The sequence below is a fragment of the Martes martes genome (assembly GCF_963455335.1).
Source record: "Martes martes genome assembly, chromosome: 18".
Taxonomy (NCBI): Eukaryota; Metazoa; Chordata; class Mammalia; order Carnivora; family Mustelidae; genus Martes; species Martes martes.
This window is the reverse complement of record NC_137906.1, coordinates 25,284,624-25,300,594: the sequence shown is the minus strand read 5'-3', so window position 1 is coordinate 25,300,594 and position 15,971 is coordinate 25,284,624. Positions and strand designations below refer to the sequence as shown.

Below are 15,971 nucleotides of genomic sequence, written 5' to 3'. Positions count from 1 at the left end.
TTGACTTTCCAAATTTACAGTTTATGTCTTTGTGAATGTGGGGCTGCAACCTATTACATTTTGCATCTCTGTCATCTAATATTTTCATACATATTAGAAAACCATTAGATGTGAATATAATGAGCTAATATAAAAATAGGAGCAGGCAAGTACTTATTTCAAGATTGATGAAAAAAGAGTAAAACAATGAAGTAATCCTTTCAGTTGACTAAATTTAACATTTTTGCCAGGTGATGTAAGTTTTTGAAATGTTTACTTCCCGTTGAAATTCCATTCTTTGTGATAAAATGGACTTGTTGTGGCTCAACCAATTTGGAGTCCTCCTCTGGAAAAATTTCGTTTTAAAGGTAAGTGGAGGTGTCTGTGGGAAATGATTGTAAAGGCTAATGAATCTGAAGGGGAGAACTTTAAATAGTTTTTTCACTTCATTTTAGTTTATGGGGATTTTTTTGGTCCTTTTTGTTCCATGGCTTAATGTAGCAATTCTAATTCTGAAGAGTACTCATAGGATATATCAATAGAATAGGTAACGAAATGTGGAAAAGGGTAAAAGAGGCTAGAAAGCCATTCATGTTGTAGAACGGAGCTGAACAATATGTTTAAATTGTATACACATATATGCACAAGAGTATAGAATCACACACAGATACACGTATATAGACTCTTAATTATCACAGTCCTTTTGTTTCTTTTGCAGAAAAGGAAGATACTTTCTTTAGTTGTGGAAATCTGCATGACAGTCTTCTTCTCTCTATTGATTTTGCTTTATCGCAGCAATATAAAGAAGACGTTTCAGAATGTCACGGTTTTCCATCCTATGCTTTTGATGTCCCCGCCTGATTTCATCTTTAATGAGAACCTTGAATATGAATTAGCCTATGTACCTTCTCAAAGTGATGTGGTAAAAAATATTACTGAGATGGTGAAAAACACATTAAGTATCAATTTTACAGGTTAGAAATTGTGATGTCTAAAATGTTGTTTGTAGGGATGCCTGGGTGGCTTAGTTGGTTAAGCATCTGCTTTTGGGTCAGGTCATGATCCCAGGGTCCTGGGATGGAACCCTGCATCTGGCTCCCTGCTCTTCTGGGAGCCTGTTTTTCCCTTTACCTTTCTTTGCTACCCCCCCGCCCAGCTTATGTGCTCGGTCTTGCTCTCTGTCAAATAAATAAAAATCTTAAAAAAATTTTTTGGGGAGCATAATTATTAGCTTGTTTTTGAAGAGACATACTTCAGTGAGCATAAACTTGTGCATTAATCTCCTGAATATAATCATATGAGCTCTGTCACACAATATCAGACGTATTCTTGTCACAGTCATAAACAAAATATATTTCAAATTAGATGATGAAATTATGTAATTGTAAATCTTTGTCTCTGACTGCATTCTTAAACTAGGGTCAGCACTTAGTAGTGTGCCAAAGAAACACAGAACGTCAGGATGACTTGAGTAGTTTCTTCTTGAATGCATGCATAAACTCTACCTCGAGATTGTTAATTTTACACCTTTTAATGAAAATATTACTTAAGTGTGATATATGAACGCATTTGAAAAGAGTAAAACAGCGTAGAATTATACCGGAACAATCCTCATTGCCTTACAGTCGCCTCCTTCTGTACCTGTTTCTCTTCTCTGTCTCCAATGTTAAAAACACTGTCAGAATTTTGGTAAGCATCTCTCCCATCTTGTCTCATGATTTTACACGTGTGTGTGGGTTTATTCTGTTACATACTCACACAAGTATGTATTTATTTTTCTCATTTTAAGGGCAGGGCTTTGAGATGGAGGGAAGGATAGAAACTATATATTTACTTTGCTATCTTAAAAACCATCTTTAAAAAATAAAGCTTTACGTTATATAACTTAATGCAAAATTCCCATGGATTTTAAAATTAGAAATGAATCTCCAAAGAACATTAGTGCTTGTGATGGGCTTAAAGTTACCTTTTTAACTATCCCTTTATGTGAAGGTGGGGAATAGAGAACAGGCTGCTGTGCTCTTATGGGAAAGTCTAAGAGGTATTGTTACTCTGTCATAAAGCCTTCATGAGAAAGTGTGTCTGAAGAATGGAGTAGAAATCTGATGCGTTGAAAGTCCATGGTGGTGTTAATTAATGTCTAATAAAGTTAATTAATGTCTAATAGAGCAAAGTGCTAATTTAAAGGGAAGGAAGCTGAGAAATTTTCCTCCTCTTGATTGGGCCAGACATCTTGTTCTAGTTTCTGTTGAACCATTTCTAGCAAAATAGTTCAGTAGATGTGAGAGGATATGTGTAAAAGTCTTCATTTGGAAAACTTCCATATTCAGATTATAATCTACTCTGAAGAATTATAACTTCTTTTTTTTTTATTAAAATATAATGTATTATTAGCCCCAGGGGTACAGGTCTATGAATCGCCAGGTTTACACACTTCACAGCACTCACCATAGCACATACCCTCCCCAGTGTCCATAACCCCACCACCCTCTCCCTACCCACCTCCCCCTGGCAACCCTCACTTTGTTTTGTGAGATTAAGAGTCTCTTATGGTTTGTCTCCCTCCCAATCCCATCTTGTTTCTTTTATTCTTTTCCTACACCCCAAACCCCACCCCCCCCATTGCATCTCCACTTCCTCATATCAGGGAGATCATATGATAGTTGTCTTTCTCGGATTGACTTATTTTGCTAAGCATAATACTCTCTAGTTCCATCCACATCATCGCAAATGGCAAAATTTCATTTCTTTTGATGGCTGCATAGTATTCCATTGTATATATATATCACATCTTCCTTATCCATTCATCTGTTGATGGACATCTAGGTTCTTTCCATAGTTTGGCTATCGTGGACATTGCTACTATAAACATTCAGGTGCACGTCCCCTTTCAGATCACTACGTTTGTATCTTTAGGGTAAATACCCAGTAGTGCAATTGCTGGGTCATAGGATAGCTCTGTTTTCAACTTTTTGAGGAACCTCCATGCTGTTTTCCAGAGTGGTTGCACCAGCTTGCATTCCCACCCACAGTGTAGGAGGGTTCCCCTTTCTCCGCATCCTCGCCAGCATCTGTCATTTCCTGACTTGTTAATTTTAGGCATTCTGACTGGTGTGAGGTGGTATCTCATTGTGGTTTTGCTTTGTATTTCCCTGATGCCAAATGATGTGGAGCACTTTTTCATGTGTCTATTGGCCATCTGGATGTCTTCTTTGCAGAAATGTCTGTTCATGTCCTCTGCCCATTTCTTGATTGGATCATTTGTTCTTTGGGTGTTGAGTTTGCTGAGCTCTTTATAGATTTTGTATACTAGCCCTTTATCTGATATGTCGTTTGCAAATATCTTCTCCCATTCTGTCAGTTGTATTTTGGTTTGGTTAACTGTTTCCTTTGCTGTGCAAAGGCTTTTGATCTTGATGAAATCCCAACAGTTCATTTTTGCCCTTGCTTCCCTTGCCTTTGGCTATGTTCCTAGGAAGAAGTTACTGCGGCTGATGTCGAAGAGGTTGCTGCCTGTTTTCTCCCCAAGGATTTTGATGGATTCCTTTCTCACATTGAGGTCCTTCATCCATTTTGAGTCTATTTTCATGTGTTGTGTAAGGAAATGGTCCAATTTCATTTTTCTGCATGTGGCTGTCCAATTTTCCCAACACCATTTGTTGAAGAGGCTGTCTTTTTTCCATTGGACATTCTTTCCTGCTTTTTTGAAGATTAGTTGACCATAGAGTTGAGGGTCTATTTCTGGGCTGTCTGTTCTATTCCATTGATATGTGTGTCTGTTTTTGTGCCAGTACCATACTGTCTTGATGATGACAGCATTGTAATAGAGCTTAAAGTCTGGAATTGTGATGCCACCAACTTTAGCTTTCTTTTTCAATATTCCTTTGGCTATTCGAGGTCTTTTCTGGTTCCATATAAATTTTAGGATTATTTGTTCCATTTCTTTGAAAAAAAGTGGATGGAATTTTGATAGGGATTGCATTAAATGTGTAGATTGCTTTAGGAAGCATAGACATTTTCACAATATTTGTTCTTCCAATCCATGAGCATGGAACATTTTTCCATTTCTTTGTGTCTTCCTCAATTTCTTTCATGAGTACTTTATAGTTTTCTGAGTATAGATTCTTTGCCTCTTTGGTTAGGTTGATTCCTAGGTATCTTATGGTTTTGGATGCAATTGTAAATGGAATTGACTCCTTGATTTCTCTTTCTTCTGTCTTGTTGGTGTAAAGAAATGCAACTGATTTCTGTGCATTGTTTTTATATCCTGACACTTTACTGATTTCCTGTTTTAACAATTTTGGAGTGGAGCCTTTTGGGTTTTCCACATAAAGTATCATATCATCTGGAAAGAGTGATAGTTTGACTTCTTCTTTGCCGATTTGGATGCCTTTAATTTCTTTTTGTTGTCTGATTGCTGAGGCCAGAACTTCTAGTACTATGTTGAATAGCAGTGGTGATAATGGACATCCTTGCTATGTTCCTGACCTTAGCGGAAAAGCTTTCAGTTTTTCTCCATTGAGAATGATATTCGCGGTGGGTTTTTCATAGATGGCTTTGATAATATTGAGGTATGTGCCGTCTCTCCCTACACTTTGAAGAGTTTTGATCAGGAAGAGATGCTGTACTTTGTCAAATGCTTTTTCGGCATCTATTGAGAGTATCATATGGTTCTTGTTCTTTCTTGTATTAATGTATTATAGCACATTGATTGATTTGAGGATGTTGAATCAACCTTGCAGCCCTGGAATAAATCCCACTTGGTCGTGGTGAATAATCTTTTTAATGTACTGTTGGATCCTATTGACAAGTATTTTGGTGAGAGCTTTCGCATCTGTGTTCATCAAGGATATTGGTCTGTAATTCTCTTTTTTGGTGGGATCCTTGTCTGGTTTTGGGATCAAGGTGATGCTGGCCTCATAAAATGAGTTTGGAAGTTTTCCTTCCATTTCTATTTTTTGGAACAGTTTCAGGAGAATAGTATTAATTCTTTAAATGTTTGGTAGAATTCCCCTGGGAAGCCATCTGGTCCTGGGCTCTTGTTTGTTGGGAGATTTTTGATGACTGCTTTAATCTCCTGACTGGTTATGGGTCTTTTCAGGTTTTCTGTTTCTTCCTGGTTCTGTTTTGGTAGTTTATATGTCTCTAGGAATGCATCCATTTCTTCAAGATTATCAAATTTGCTGGCGTAAAGTTGCTCATAATATGTTATTATAATTGTTTGTATTTCTTTGGTGTTGGTTGTGATCTCCTCTTTCATTCATGATTTTATTTATTTGGGTCCTTTCTCTTTTCTTTCTGATAAGTCTGGTCAGGGGTTTATCAATCTTATTAATTCTTTCAAAGAACCAGCTCCTAGTTTCGTTGGTTTGTTCTTTTGTTTTTTTGGTTCCTATTTCATTGATTTCTGTTCTGATCTTTATTATTTCTCTTCTCCTGCTGGGTTTAGGCTTTCTTTGTTGTTCTTTCTCCAGCTCCTTTAGGTGTAGTGTTAGGTTGTGTATTTGAGACCTTTCTTGTTTCTTGAGAAAGTCTTGTATTGCTATATACTTTTCTCTCAGGACTGCCTTTGCTGTGTCCCACAGATTTTGAACCATTGTGTTTTCATTATCATTTGTTTCCATGAATTTTTTTCAATTCTTCTTTTTTTTTTAATTTTATTTTTATTTTTATTTTTTTTTTCAATTCTTCTTTAATTTTATGGTTGACCCATTCATTCTTTAGAAGGATGCTGTTTAGTTTCCATGTCTTTGGATTCTTTCCAAATTTCCTCTTGTGATTGAGTTCTAGCTTCAGAGCATTGTGGTCTGAAAATATGCAGGGAATGTTCCTAATACTGGTTGAGACCTGATTTATGACCCAGGATGTGTTCTGGAGAATGTTCCATGTGCACTAGAGAAGAATGTGTATTCTCTTGCTTTGGGATGGAATGTTCTATATATATCTGTGATGTCCATCTGGTCCAGTGTGTCTTTTAAGGCCTTTGTTTTCTTATCAATCTTTGGCTTGGATGATCTGTCCATTTCAGTGAGGGGAGTGTTAAAGTCCCCTACTATTACTGTATAATTGTCGATGTGTTTCTTTGATTTTGTTGTTAATTGGTTTATGTAGTTGGCTGCTCCCATGTTGGGGCATAGATATTTAAAATTGTTAGATCTTCTTGTTGGACAGACCCTTTGAGTATGATATAGTATCCTTCCTCATCTCTTATTATAGTCTTTAGCTTAGAATCTAATTGATCTGATGTAAGGATTGCCACCCCAGCTTTCTTTTGATGTCCATTAGCATGGTAAATTGTTTTCCACCCCCTTACTTTAAATTTGGAGGCGTCTTTGGGTCTAAAATGAGTTTCTTGTAGACAGCATATTAATGGATTTTTGTTTTTTTTTTATCCATTCTGATACCCTGTGTTTTTTGATTGGGGCATTTAGCCCATTTACATTCAGGGTAACTATTGAGAGATATGAATTTAGTGCCATTGTATTACGTGTAAGGTGACTGTTACTGTATATTGTCTCTATTCTTTTCTGATCTACTACTTTTAGGCTCTCTCTTTGCTTAGAAGACCCCTTTCAATATTTTCTATAGAACTGGTTTGGTGTTTGCAAATTCTTTTAGTTTTTGTTTGTCCCGGAAGCTTTTTATCTCTCCTTCTATTTTCAATGCTAGCCTAGCTGGATATAGTATTCTTGGCTGCATGTTTTTCTCGTTTAGTGCTCTGAATATATCATGCCAGTTCTTTCTGGCCTGCCAGGTCTCTGGTGATAAGTCTATTACCAATCTAATATTTTTACCATTGTATGTTATATACTTCTTGTCCTGGGCTGCTTTCAGGATTTTCTCTTTGTTGCTAAGACTTATAAATTTTACTATTAGATGATAGGGTGTGGACCTATTCTTATTGATTTTGAGGGGGGTTCTCTGTGCCTCCTGGATTTTGATGCTTGTTCCCTTTGCCATATTAGGGAAATTCTCTATAATAATTCTTTCCAATATACCTTCTGCTCCCCTCTCTCTTTCTTCTTCTTCAGGAATCCCAGTTATTCTAATGTTGTTTCATCTTATGGTATCACTTATCTCTTGAATTCTCCTTTCGTGGTCCAGTAGTTGTTCGTCTCTCTTTTCCTCAGCTTTTTTATTCTCTGTCATTTGGTCTTCTATATCACTAATTCTCTCTTCTGCCTCACTTATCCTAGCAGTAAGAGGCTCCATTTTTTATTGCAGCTCATTAATAGCTTTTTTGATTTCAATTTGGTTAGATTTTAGTTCCTTTATTTCTCCAGAAAGGGCTTTTATTTCTCCAGACAGGGTTTGTCTAATATCTTCCATGCCTTTTTCGAGCCCGGCTAGCACCTTGAGAATCATCATTCTGAACTCTAGATCTGACATTATTACCAATGTCCATATTGATTAGGTCCCTGGTTTTTGGTACTGCCTCTTGTTCTTTTTTTTGTGATGAGTTTTTCCGCCTTGTCATTTTATCCAGATAAGAATATATGAAGGAGTGAATAAAATACTAAAAGGGTGGCAAAGACCCCAGTAAAATGTGCTTTAACCAAATCAGAGGAGACCCCAAATTGTGGGGGGAAGAAAGGGGGTAAAAAGTTCAGAAAAAAAAATTAAAAAGAGAAAAAATAAAGAAAAAATATAAAAAAGAAAATATGTATATATTAGACTGGTGAATAGAACAAGTTCACTCACTTAATTTCGGGAGTATTTTGGTGTCTTAGAAGAAACTACCTCCCAAAATTTTAAAGAATAAAAAACATATATAAGGATAAGCACAATGAAGGGATGGAATATGACTATAAAGATGAAAAAAAATTTTTAATTTCTAAAAAAGGAGTTGATAAGTTGGTTGGGGGAATAAAGAAAAAGAAAGTGGAGAGAATTTGCTCAGGCTGGGGACTAGAACAAAACCCTGTTCTAGATTTAGGGTATATTTTGATCTATTAGAAGAAATTGTATCCCAGATATTTTTAGAAGAAAAAACCCTATGTGTATACAAAAAATAAAGTTAGATACAATGAAGAATAAAATGTGAGTATAATAATGAAGGTTCAAAAAAGATTTTTTTTTGGAAGGTGTCGTTAAGATAAACTAGTTAAAAAACGTTAAAAGAGGAAAGGGTAAAGTTAAAAAAAATTTAGCAGAAGAAAAAAATAAAATTAAAAAAATTAATTAACTTTGCAAGACTAAAGAATCATGGGGAGAAAGCCATGAATTCCATGCTTTGCTTTCTCCTTCTCTGGAATTCCGCTGTTCTCCTTGGTAAGTGGACTTGGTCGTGGCTGGATTTCTTGTTGATCTTCTTGGGGAGGGGTCTGTTGTAATGATTCTCAAGTGTCTTTGCCCTGGACGAAACTGCACCGCCCTTACCAGGGGCCAGGCTAAGTAATCCACTCAGGTTCCCTTTCGGGAGCTTTTGTTTCCTGAACACTTTCCATAGAGTTCCGGAGGACGGGAGTGACAATGGCGGCCTCCCAATCCCTGGCCCGGAGGAGCCGAGAGCTCGGGCCCCACTCCTCAGTGCACCCTCAGAGAAAAGTGCTCAGTCACTCCCATCTCCCTGGCCTCTGGCTGAGTTCTGAGCTCACCCAGGCTGTGACCAAGTATCTCTGTCTCTGGCACACAGCCCCGCCTGGAGTCTCTGAACCCTGCAGATCCCTGAGCTCTTCCAGGGGAGTCTCCCCAGGTCTTGTGGGGTCCCCGCTCACAGAGCGGTGACCTGTGCCACGGATCACGGTAAGGTAACCCTGGGTTGAGAGCTCACTCCTTGGCTCTGTCTCTGTAGCCGGCTTCTCTGCTCTAATACCTGTGATCTCTGTGACACTCAGACACCCCTGATCCTTCTGTGGCCCCGTGGGACCTGAGACCACGCTGTCCCTGCGTGGGCTTCACCCCTCTTTAGCCTCTGGAGTGATGTCCCTCAGTGGAGCAGACTTTTAAAAGTTCTGGTTTTGTGCTCCCTTGCTCCGCCGCTTGCCGGGAGCCGGCCCCCTCCCCCTGTGGTCTATCTTCCTGTCGCTTTGGATTCACTTCTCTGCCCATCCTACCTTTCAGAAAGTGGTCGATTTTCTGTTTCTAGAATTGCTGTTCTTCTTCTCTTCCATCTCCTGTTGGATTTGTAGGTGTTCGGGATGGTTTGATAAGCTATCTAGCTGATCTGCTACCTGATGTCCTCTCAGCCTGCTACTTCTCCACCAACTTGACTCCTCCTGAATTATAACTTCTTAAAACAACTATTCACTAGAAGCTTTTATTTATTATGTTTGTTTTATTTTTTAAAAGGTTTTATTTATTGATTTGACAGAGAGAGAGAGATCACAAGCAGACAGAGAAGAAGGCAGAGAGAGAGGGGCAAGCAGGCTCCCTGCTGAGCAGAGAGCCCGAAGTGGGGCTTGATCCTAGGACCCTGAGATCATGAACTGAGCCACCCAGGTGCCCTATTTATTGTGTTTTAAAGATTTTATTTATTTATTCAAGAGAGAGTGTGTGCATGTACAAGTGGAAGGACACAGAGGGAGAAGCAGACTCCCAGGACCTGGGCATCATGACCTTAGCCAGAGACAGACACTTAACTAACTGAACCACCCAGGTGCCCCTATAAGCTTTTTATATACCAATTCAAGTTCAGATGATATAGTATCTGAATAGCATAGAATAGTGTATCTACTATTAATATAATTGTGATTAGAAAACTGGTGTTGGGTAAGACACTGATAATGGTATTTGATAACTTAGTTTAATCAGTATGTAGTAATAATATCTGTTAAAATCTGTGGCAGAGGGGGCCCCTGGGTGGCTCAGTTAAGTCTCTGCCCAGGGTCCTGGGTTTTACTCCTGCATTGGGCCCCCTGCTTGGTGGGGAGCCTGCTGCTCCCTCTCCCTCTGCCTGCTGCTCTGCCTACTTGGGCCCTCTCTTTGTCAAATAAATAAATAAAATCTTTTAAAAAACCCCAATAGACACACACACACACATTTGATTTTGAAAAATTTCAAACCTATGGAGAAAATACAAATATGCTGCAACTTACCAAATAACATTTGCCATACTTACTTTTTTGTTAGCCCTCTATACACACACATTTACATGCACACATGTAATACGTATGTAAGTATGTGAAACTAAAAGGATATATATAAAATTGCTGGATTTTTTTTTCTCATCCATTGAGAATAAGTTGCATTCATCATGACATATCACCTTCAAACACTATATATATCTCCTAATAAGGACATTCTCCAACATAACCTTTACAACTATTATACCCAAGAATTTTAAAATTGATACAATGATGTTATCTAATATATGGTCAATATTTATATTTTCCTAATTGTCCTAATGAGGTTCTTTAGAGCTTTTTTCTCTTTTTTGTAATCCAGAACCGTTATTGATTTTTTTTTTAAGATTTTACTTATTTATTTACTTATTATTTATTCAGAGAGTGTGTGTGAGTGTAGTTGGGGGAGGAACAGAGGAAAAGAGAATCTCAAGCAGACTCCACTCCTCAAGCACAGAGCCTGTCTTGGGGCCTGATACCAGAACCCTAAGATAGTGACCTGAGCTGAAACCAAGAGTAGGTTACCCAACCAACAGCCACCCAGGCCCCTCCCTGTTGGAGATTTTTAAATAATCACTGGGCTTGGCAAACTTTTCTGTGAAGGGCCAAACAGTAAATATATTAGGTTTTATGGGCTATTTGGGTTTCTATCAAATATTCTTTTTTTTTGTTTTTGTTTTTTTTGGAGCACTTTAGAGATGCTAAAAACATCCACAGCTCCCAGGCCCATACCAAAGCAGACTGGGGTAGATTTGACCTGCACAGGACCATAATTTGCTGACCTCTGGCTTAGAATACTTTCTTAGATTGCTTTTGTTGTTTTGTCTTTAATGACATTGATATTTTTAAAAGACTTGGCCAGTTATTTTGCGGAAGTCTTAATTTGTATTTGCTTGTTTCCTTACATTTAGTTTCAGTTTGGTCATTTGTGTTGAAAATATTACATCTTTCTTATAAGGTCCTCACAGTGAATCACTTTTGAAAACTTATTACCTGTTTGTTCCTCAATTTGTGGTATCATGTTTGCTCATTTTAGAGTAAGACGGATTTCCACCAGTTTCCATTATCAAGGCAGTTTTCCTTTTTGTAGTTAATAAGGAGTCTGTAATTTTAAGTTAGAGCACTTCCAGCACCCTAGAAGCTTCCTTTGTGCCAAAGTTGCAGTTAAGACTCCCCCAAATTTAACTACTATTTTAACTTCTAAGACCATAGATTATTTTTGCCTGCTTCTCACCTTACATAAATGAAGCTATGCACTATGTCCCGTTATGGCATTCTGTGTTATATACGGTATGATATAGTTTCTGTGTGTGTGCTTTCACGTAGCAGCACATTTGTAAGAGTCATCCAAATTGTGTGAGATCATAAATCACTAATTTTCTTCATAGAATCCCATTATGTTAATATTATACAATCTATTTATCTGTTTATTATTGATGAACATTTGAGTAGATTCCACATTTTAACTATTACGAGTAGTGCTGTTATGAACATAACAAAAGGTTAAGAACCTTTTGATGAACATAAATACATATATACACCTTTTGTTTGGCATATAGCTAGGAGTGAAATCGTTGGGTCATGGGGGATATAACTATTCAGATTTACAGAAATGTATGAGAGTTTCAGTTCCATATCGTCACCAACACTTGATATGTTATATCTTTTGATAGGAAGTAACTAATAAAGCCATTCTTCTCTGTTCCCTGTCTCTGGAGAAAATTCTTCAGTATTTCCCCATTGAGCAACATATTTATCATATGTTATTTGTAGATGTTCTTTATCAGGTTTAGAAAGCTTCCTTCTATTCTTCATTTTGCCAAGATTTTAAAAAAATCATTAATTAGTATTAAATTTTGTCAAATGCCTTTTCTGTGTTTCTTGAGATGGTCATGTGACTTTTCTTTTGTTAATGTAATGATTTTTCAACTATTGAATCATTCATCCACTTACTTGGGTTTATTCTGTGAATTTTATTTGCTAATATTTTGTTAAGAAATTTTACGTGCATGTTTAAGACATCAGTCTATTTTTTAAAATTTTACTTATTTATTTGGGAGAGAGAGAGAGAGAGAGAAAGGTGAGGGTCAGAGGGAGAAGGAGACTCGCCAAGCAGGGAGCCTGATGTGGAACTCCATCCTGGGACTCCGGGATAACGACCTGAGCCAAAGGGAGATGCTTAACCAACTGAGCCCCAAGACGTTAGCCTATTTTGTGTTCTTTGTTCCATGAGTTATTGAGAGTATATTTCCTCCACGCCCAGTGTGGAGCACATGCAGGACTTGAACTCACAACCCTGAGATCAAGAATCAGATGCTTAACCAGCTGAGCACCCAGATGCCCTAAAAGCTCATCTTTTAATACACTTTGTTATTCACCCATTGTGTTTCCATATAAATTTTAGAATTGGCTTATAATTTTTCATAAAAATTGTTTGGATTTTTTGGGAAATGTTTTATTTTTTTAATTTTATTTACCAGTTTTATTTCTATATTATTTATGATTGACAAAAACTGTATATATTTAGGTCATATAATAGGGTGTTTTGGTATACATATACCTTTAGTGTCACAATCAAGCTAATTAACATATCCATCAGCTCACATATTTACCTTTTTTTGTGGTGAGAACTCTTGAGATCTATTCTAGAAGATTGATATTTTATTATGTTTTGTTTTGTTTTATTTAAATCCAAGTTAGTTAACAGATTGTTTGGATTTTTACTAGAATTACATTGACTTTATATGTCAATTTTTATAGAAGAGACATCTTTACGGTATGGATCTTTGCACATGTTATATAACTTTATTTTAAAAATCTTATTTCTCCATAATTATATTTTCTTATAGAGGGGGCTATCAAAGACTTTAATAACCTGTTAACATTGGAAATATTTTAATTCTTAAGAAAAAACTTTAGTCATTTAAGTTAACTGTATGTGTGTGGTTGTGTGTGTTTTGAGAGTGTGTATTATGCCTCCATCAGAAAGGATGAATACCCAACTTTTGTATAAACATGGACGGGACTGGAAGAGATTATGCTGAGTGAAATAAGTCAAGCAGAGAGAGTCAATTATATGGTTTCACTTATTTGTGGAGCATAACAAATAATATAGAGGACATGGGGAGGTGGAGAGGAGAAGGGAGTTGAGGGAAATTGGAAGGGGAGGTGAACCATGAGAGACTATGGACTCTGAAAAACAACCTGAGGGTTTTGAAGGGGCGGGGTGGGAGGTTGGGGGAACCAGGTGGTGGGTATTAGGGAGGGCACAGATTGCATGGAGCACTGGGTGTAGTGAAAAAACAATGAATACTGTTACGCTGAAAATAAATAAAAAATTTAATTTAAAAAAAATAAAAAAATAAAATTTCATACAGATTAACTTGTGAATAAGAAAAGTACTACTTTTATTAATTTTTTATTTTTTAAAAATTTTGTTTATTTTTAAATTTTTAATTTAAATTCACAATTGTTTTCTAGAATACAATTTATTCTACAATTACTTTTAGAAATAAACCTTCTACAGAAATAATTTTGTCACTTATTTCCTTTCAAATTTTTTTAAATCACTAGATTTCAAAATACAATTGAAAAATTCCCCTTGTCACAGTTTACCTTAATACACAGTTATTGTAATGATTAAATATTGTTTATAATGTGTTCCAACTTTTACAAAACACAAGAATTTTTGTGTAGCCCAGATATCCATTAGGTCTCCCTGATATTGTTTTAAAATGAGTAATAATGTTTTAATTGAGCAATAATGTTTTAAAATGTATTGTGTTATGACAGGATTATGGTATTCATGGTACAGATAGGGATAATCATTAGACATTTTCCATTTATGTGATGACTTAATGAGATTTTTTTCTCTACAGTTCGAGGCTTTTCTTCGGAAGCACAGTTTGAGAAGTATGTTGAGTATGAAAAGAAGCCTAAGGTTCGTGTGGTGGCTGCTGTTGTATTTGATTATGACTTCAAAAATAGCGATGACCGTTTGCCACTTCAGGTAAGAAATTTTTGTCTAAAGAATTTATAATTAAATGTTAGGTTTCAGAGGTTTAATGAGATACGGGTAACCTCCCCATTTTATAAATGGGAAAAACTTTAAGTTGCCCAAGATCTTAACTTCTAGTAGATAACAAAACCAGGATTTGAATCCTGTGTCAATTTATTTTATTTTATCTTACTTTTTAAAATATTTATATCTTTGTCAAGAGAGAGTGCATAAGCAGAGGGAGTGGCAGGCAGAGGGAGAGGGAGAAGTAGGCTCCACTGAGCAAGGCACCCAATGCAGGACTGGATCCCAGGACCGTGGGATCATGACCTGAGCCCAAGGGAGCTGCTTAACCAACTGTGCTACCCAGGTGTTTCTGTGCCAACTTATTTTAATACCTGTTGTTTTTACTGTGAGGAGAAAACTGTTACTTGCTAACTTATGGTCTTAAATTCAGAAAATAAAGTAATAGGAGCTTTAGTAAGGATATTCACTTTACAGATCTCCCTGGCCAGGCAGATCCTTCCAGTCTTGCCAATGGTGGTTAAGAAAATAACAGTGTAGCTAGGTAAAAAAGATGGGTAACAACGTCAGTTCCCTGTTTAAATGCCTTCCGGAATTTCAGATAGTGCATATCTGTAATATGATATTTAAACTCTTTAATGAGCTAATTTTAAGTGTAATTGGCATTCTAACTTTGTATCTGAAGTGACTTTCATAACAAAGCTATTATTATATGAAAGTTAAAAGTAAAAGTAAAAACAAGAACTGAACACTTCACTCATATCTGGATGTCTTTTAAGCCAAGGTAGCTCCCTTTCCTGGGACTGTGAACTCCAGAAGGAGTTTTTATGTCCTCTTATTAGAGCACTCCACTTGCTTATTGTTTTGCTTTGGTGAATGCCCCCTGTTTTTCACTTTGTATAAAGATTTAATGTATTTGTTTTAGGTCTCCAAAGAGGTAATTGCTTTAACTTTCAGAATTCTTGATTATCACTGGTGGTGTGAATGGAAGGTTCTGTAACCCCACCAGTAACTGGTCTGGAGGTCCTTGAAATGTTAAAGTTTGGCCGTTAAAAAAAAAAAAAAAGGCATATACATATATACCAGCAGAGATTCCAGCATGAAAGACTTGCTTCTTTTTTTTTTTTTAAGATTTTATTATTTAATTTGACAGACAGAGATCACAGGTAGGCAGAGAGGCAGGCAGAGAGAGAGGAGGGGAAGCAGGCTCGCTGCTGAGCTGAGAGCCCAATGTGGGACTCGATCCCAGGACCCTGGGATCATGACCCGGGCTGAAGGCAGAGGCTTTAACCCACTGAGCCACCCAGGCGCCCCCAAGACTTGCTTCTTTTGAGTGAATTACCTAATTTCTAAATCTCTAGTGTCAGCTTTTAGGGTTTTCCAGCTCCATCAGAATTCCATCAGAATTCCTAATTCCATCAGAATTAGGACAGACCCCAGGGAAGACTCCGATAACATCCCTTAAGGAGAGAAAATGGATAGTGTCGAACTTTGGTAACTTGGTGTATCTCTTTACCACAAGTTAGAGATGAGCCAGCCAGGGTTGAGGGAAATGATCAAACTATAGTATTTATGCACAGAGCCAAATCCTGTTTAGGATACAAGTGTTTGCTAAGGGAAGGAAGGAAAGAGAAAGGAAAATCACTGGTAGGACGGTAGGTAGGCTTTCTTTCTGTTCGATCCTCTCCTCACAAAGTAGACACAGCTGTGCCTACTTTACACTAATTACAGCCTCAGAAGTATATGCTGATGGTGATACAGGTTCATTGGTATATATAGAGCTTCTGGTTCAAATTTCAAATAACTTTGGTGCGGTACAAGCTTCCATTTTGTTGATGTTTCACTGTGTCTAGCATTTAGAATGGATACCTGACAAGATTTTTCCCCAGGTTATTTCCCTAGGTGCC

At 37.1% G+C, this 15,971-nt stretch overlaps 1 protein-coding gene across 1 annotated transcript in view; it reads left to right on the top strand.

Annotated features, from left to right (window-relative positions):
• Window positions 1–287: 287 nt before the first annotated feature.
• LOC308359786 (phospholipid-transporting ATPase ABCA3-like) overlaps window positions 288–15,971 on the top strand; it is a gene marked incomplete at both ends in the record, with an annotated part of 123,988 nt that continues 108,304 nt past the window's right edge. The window contains 3 exon segments of the mRNA XM_080831102.1: window positions 288–347; window positions 698–953; window positions 13,922–14,052. Of these exon segments, the coding sequence (XP_080687228.1) occupies window positions 288–347; window positions 698–953; window positions 13,922–14,052 (447 nt within the window).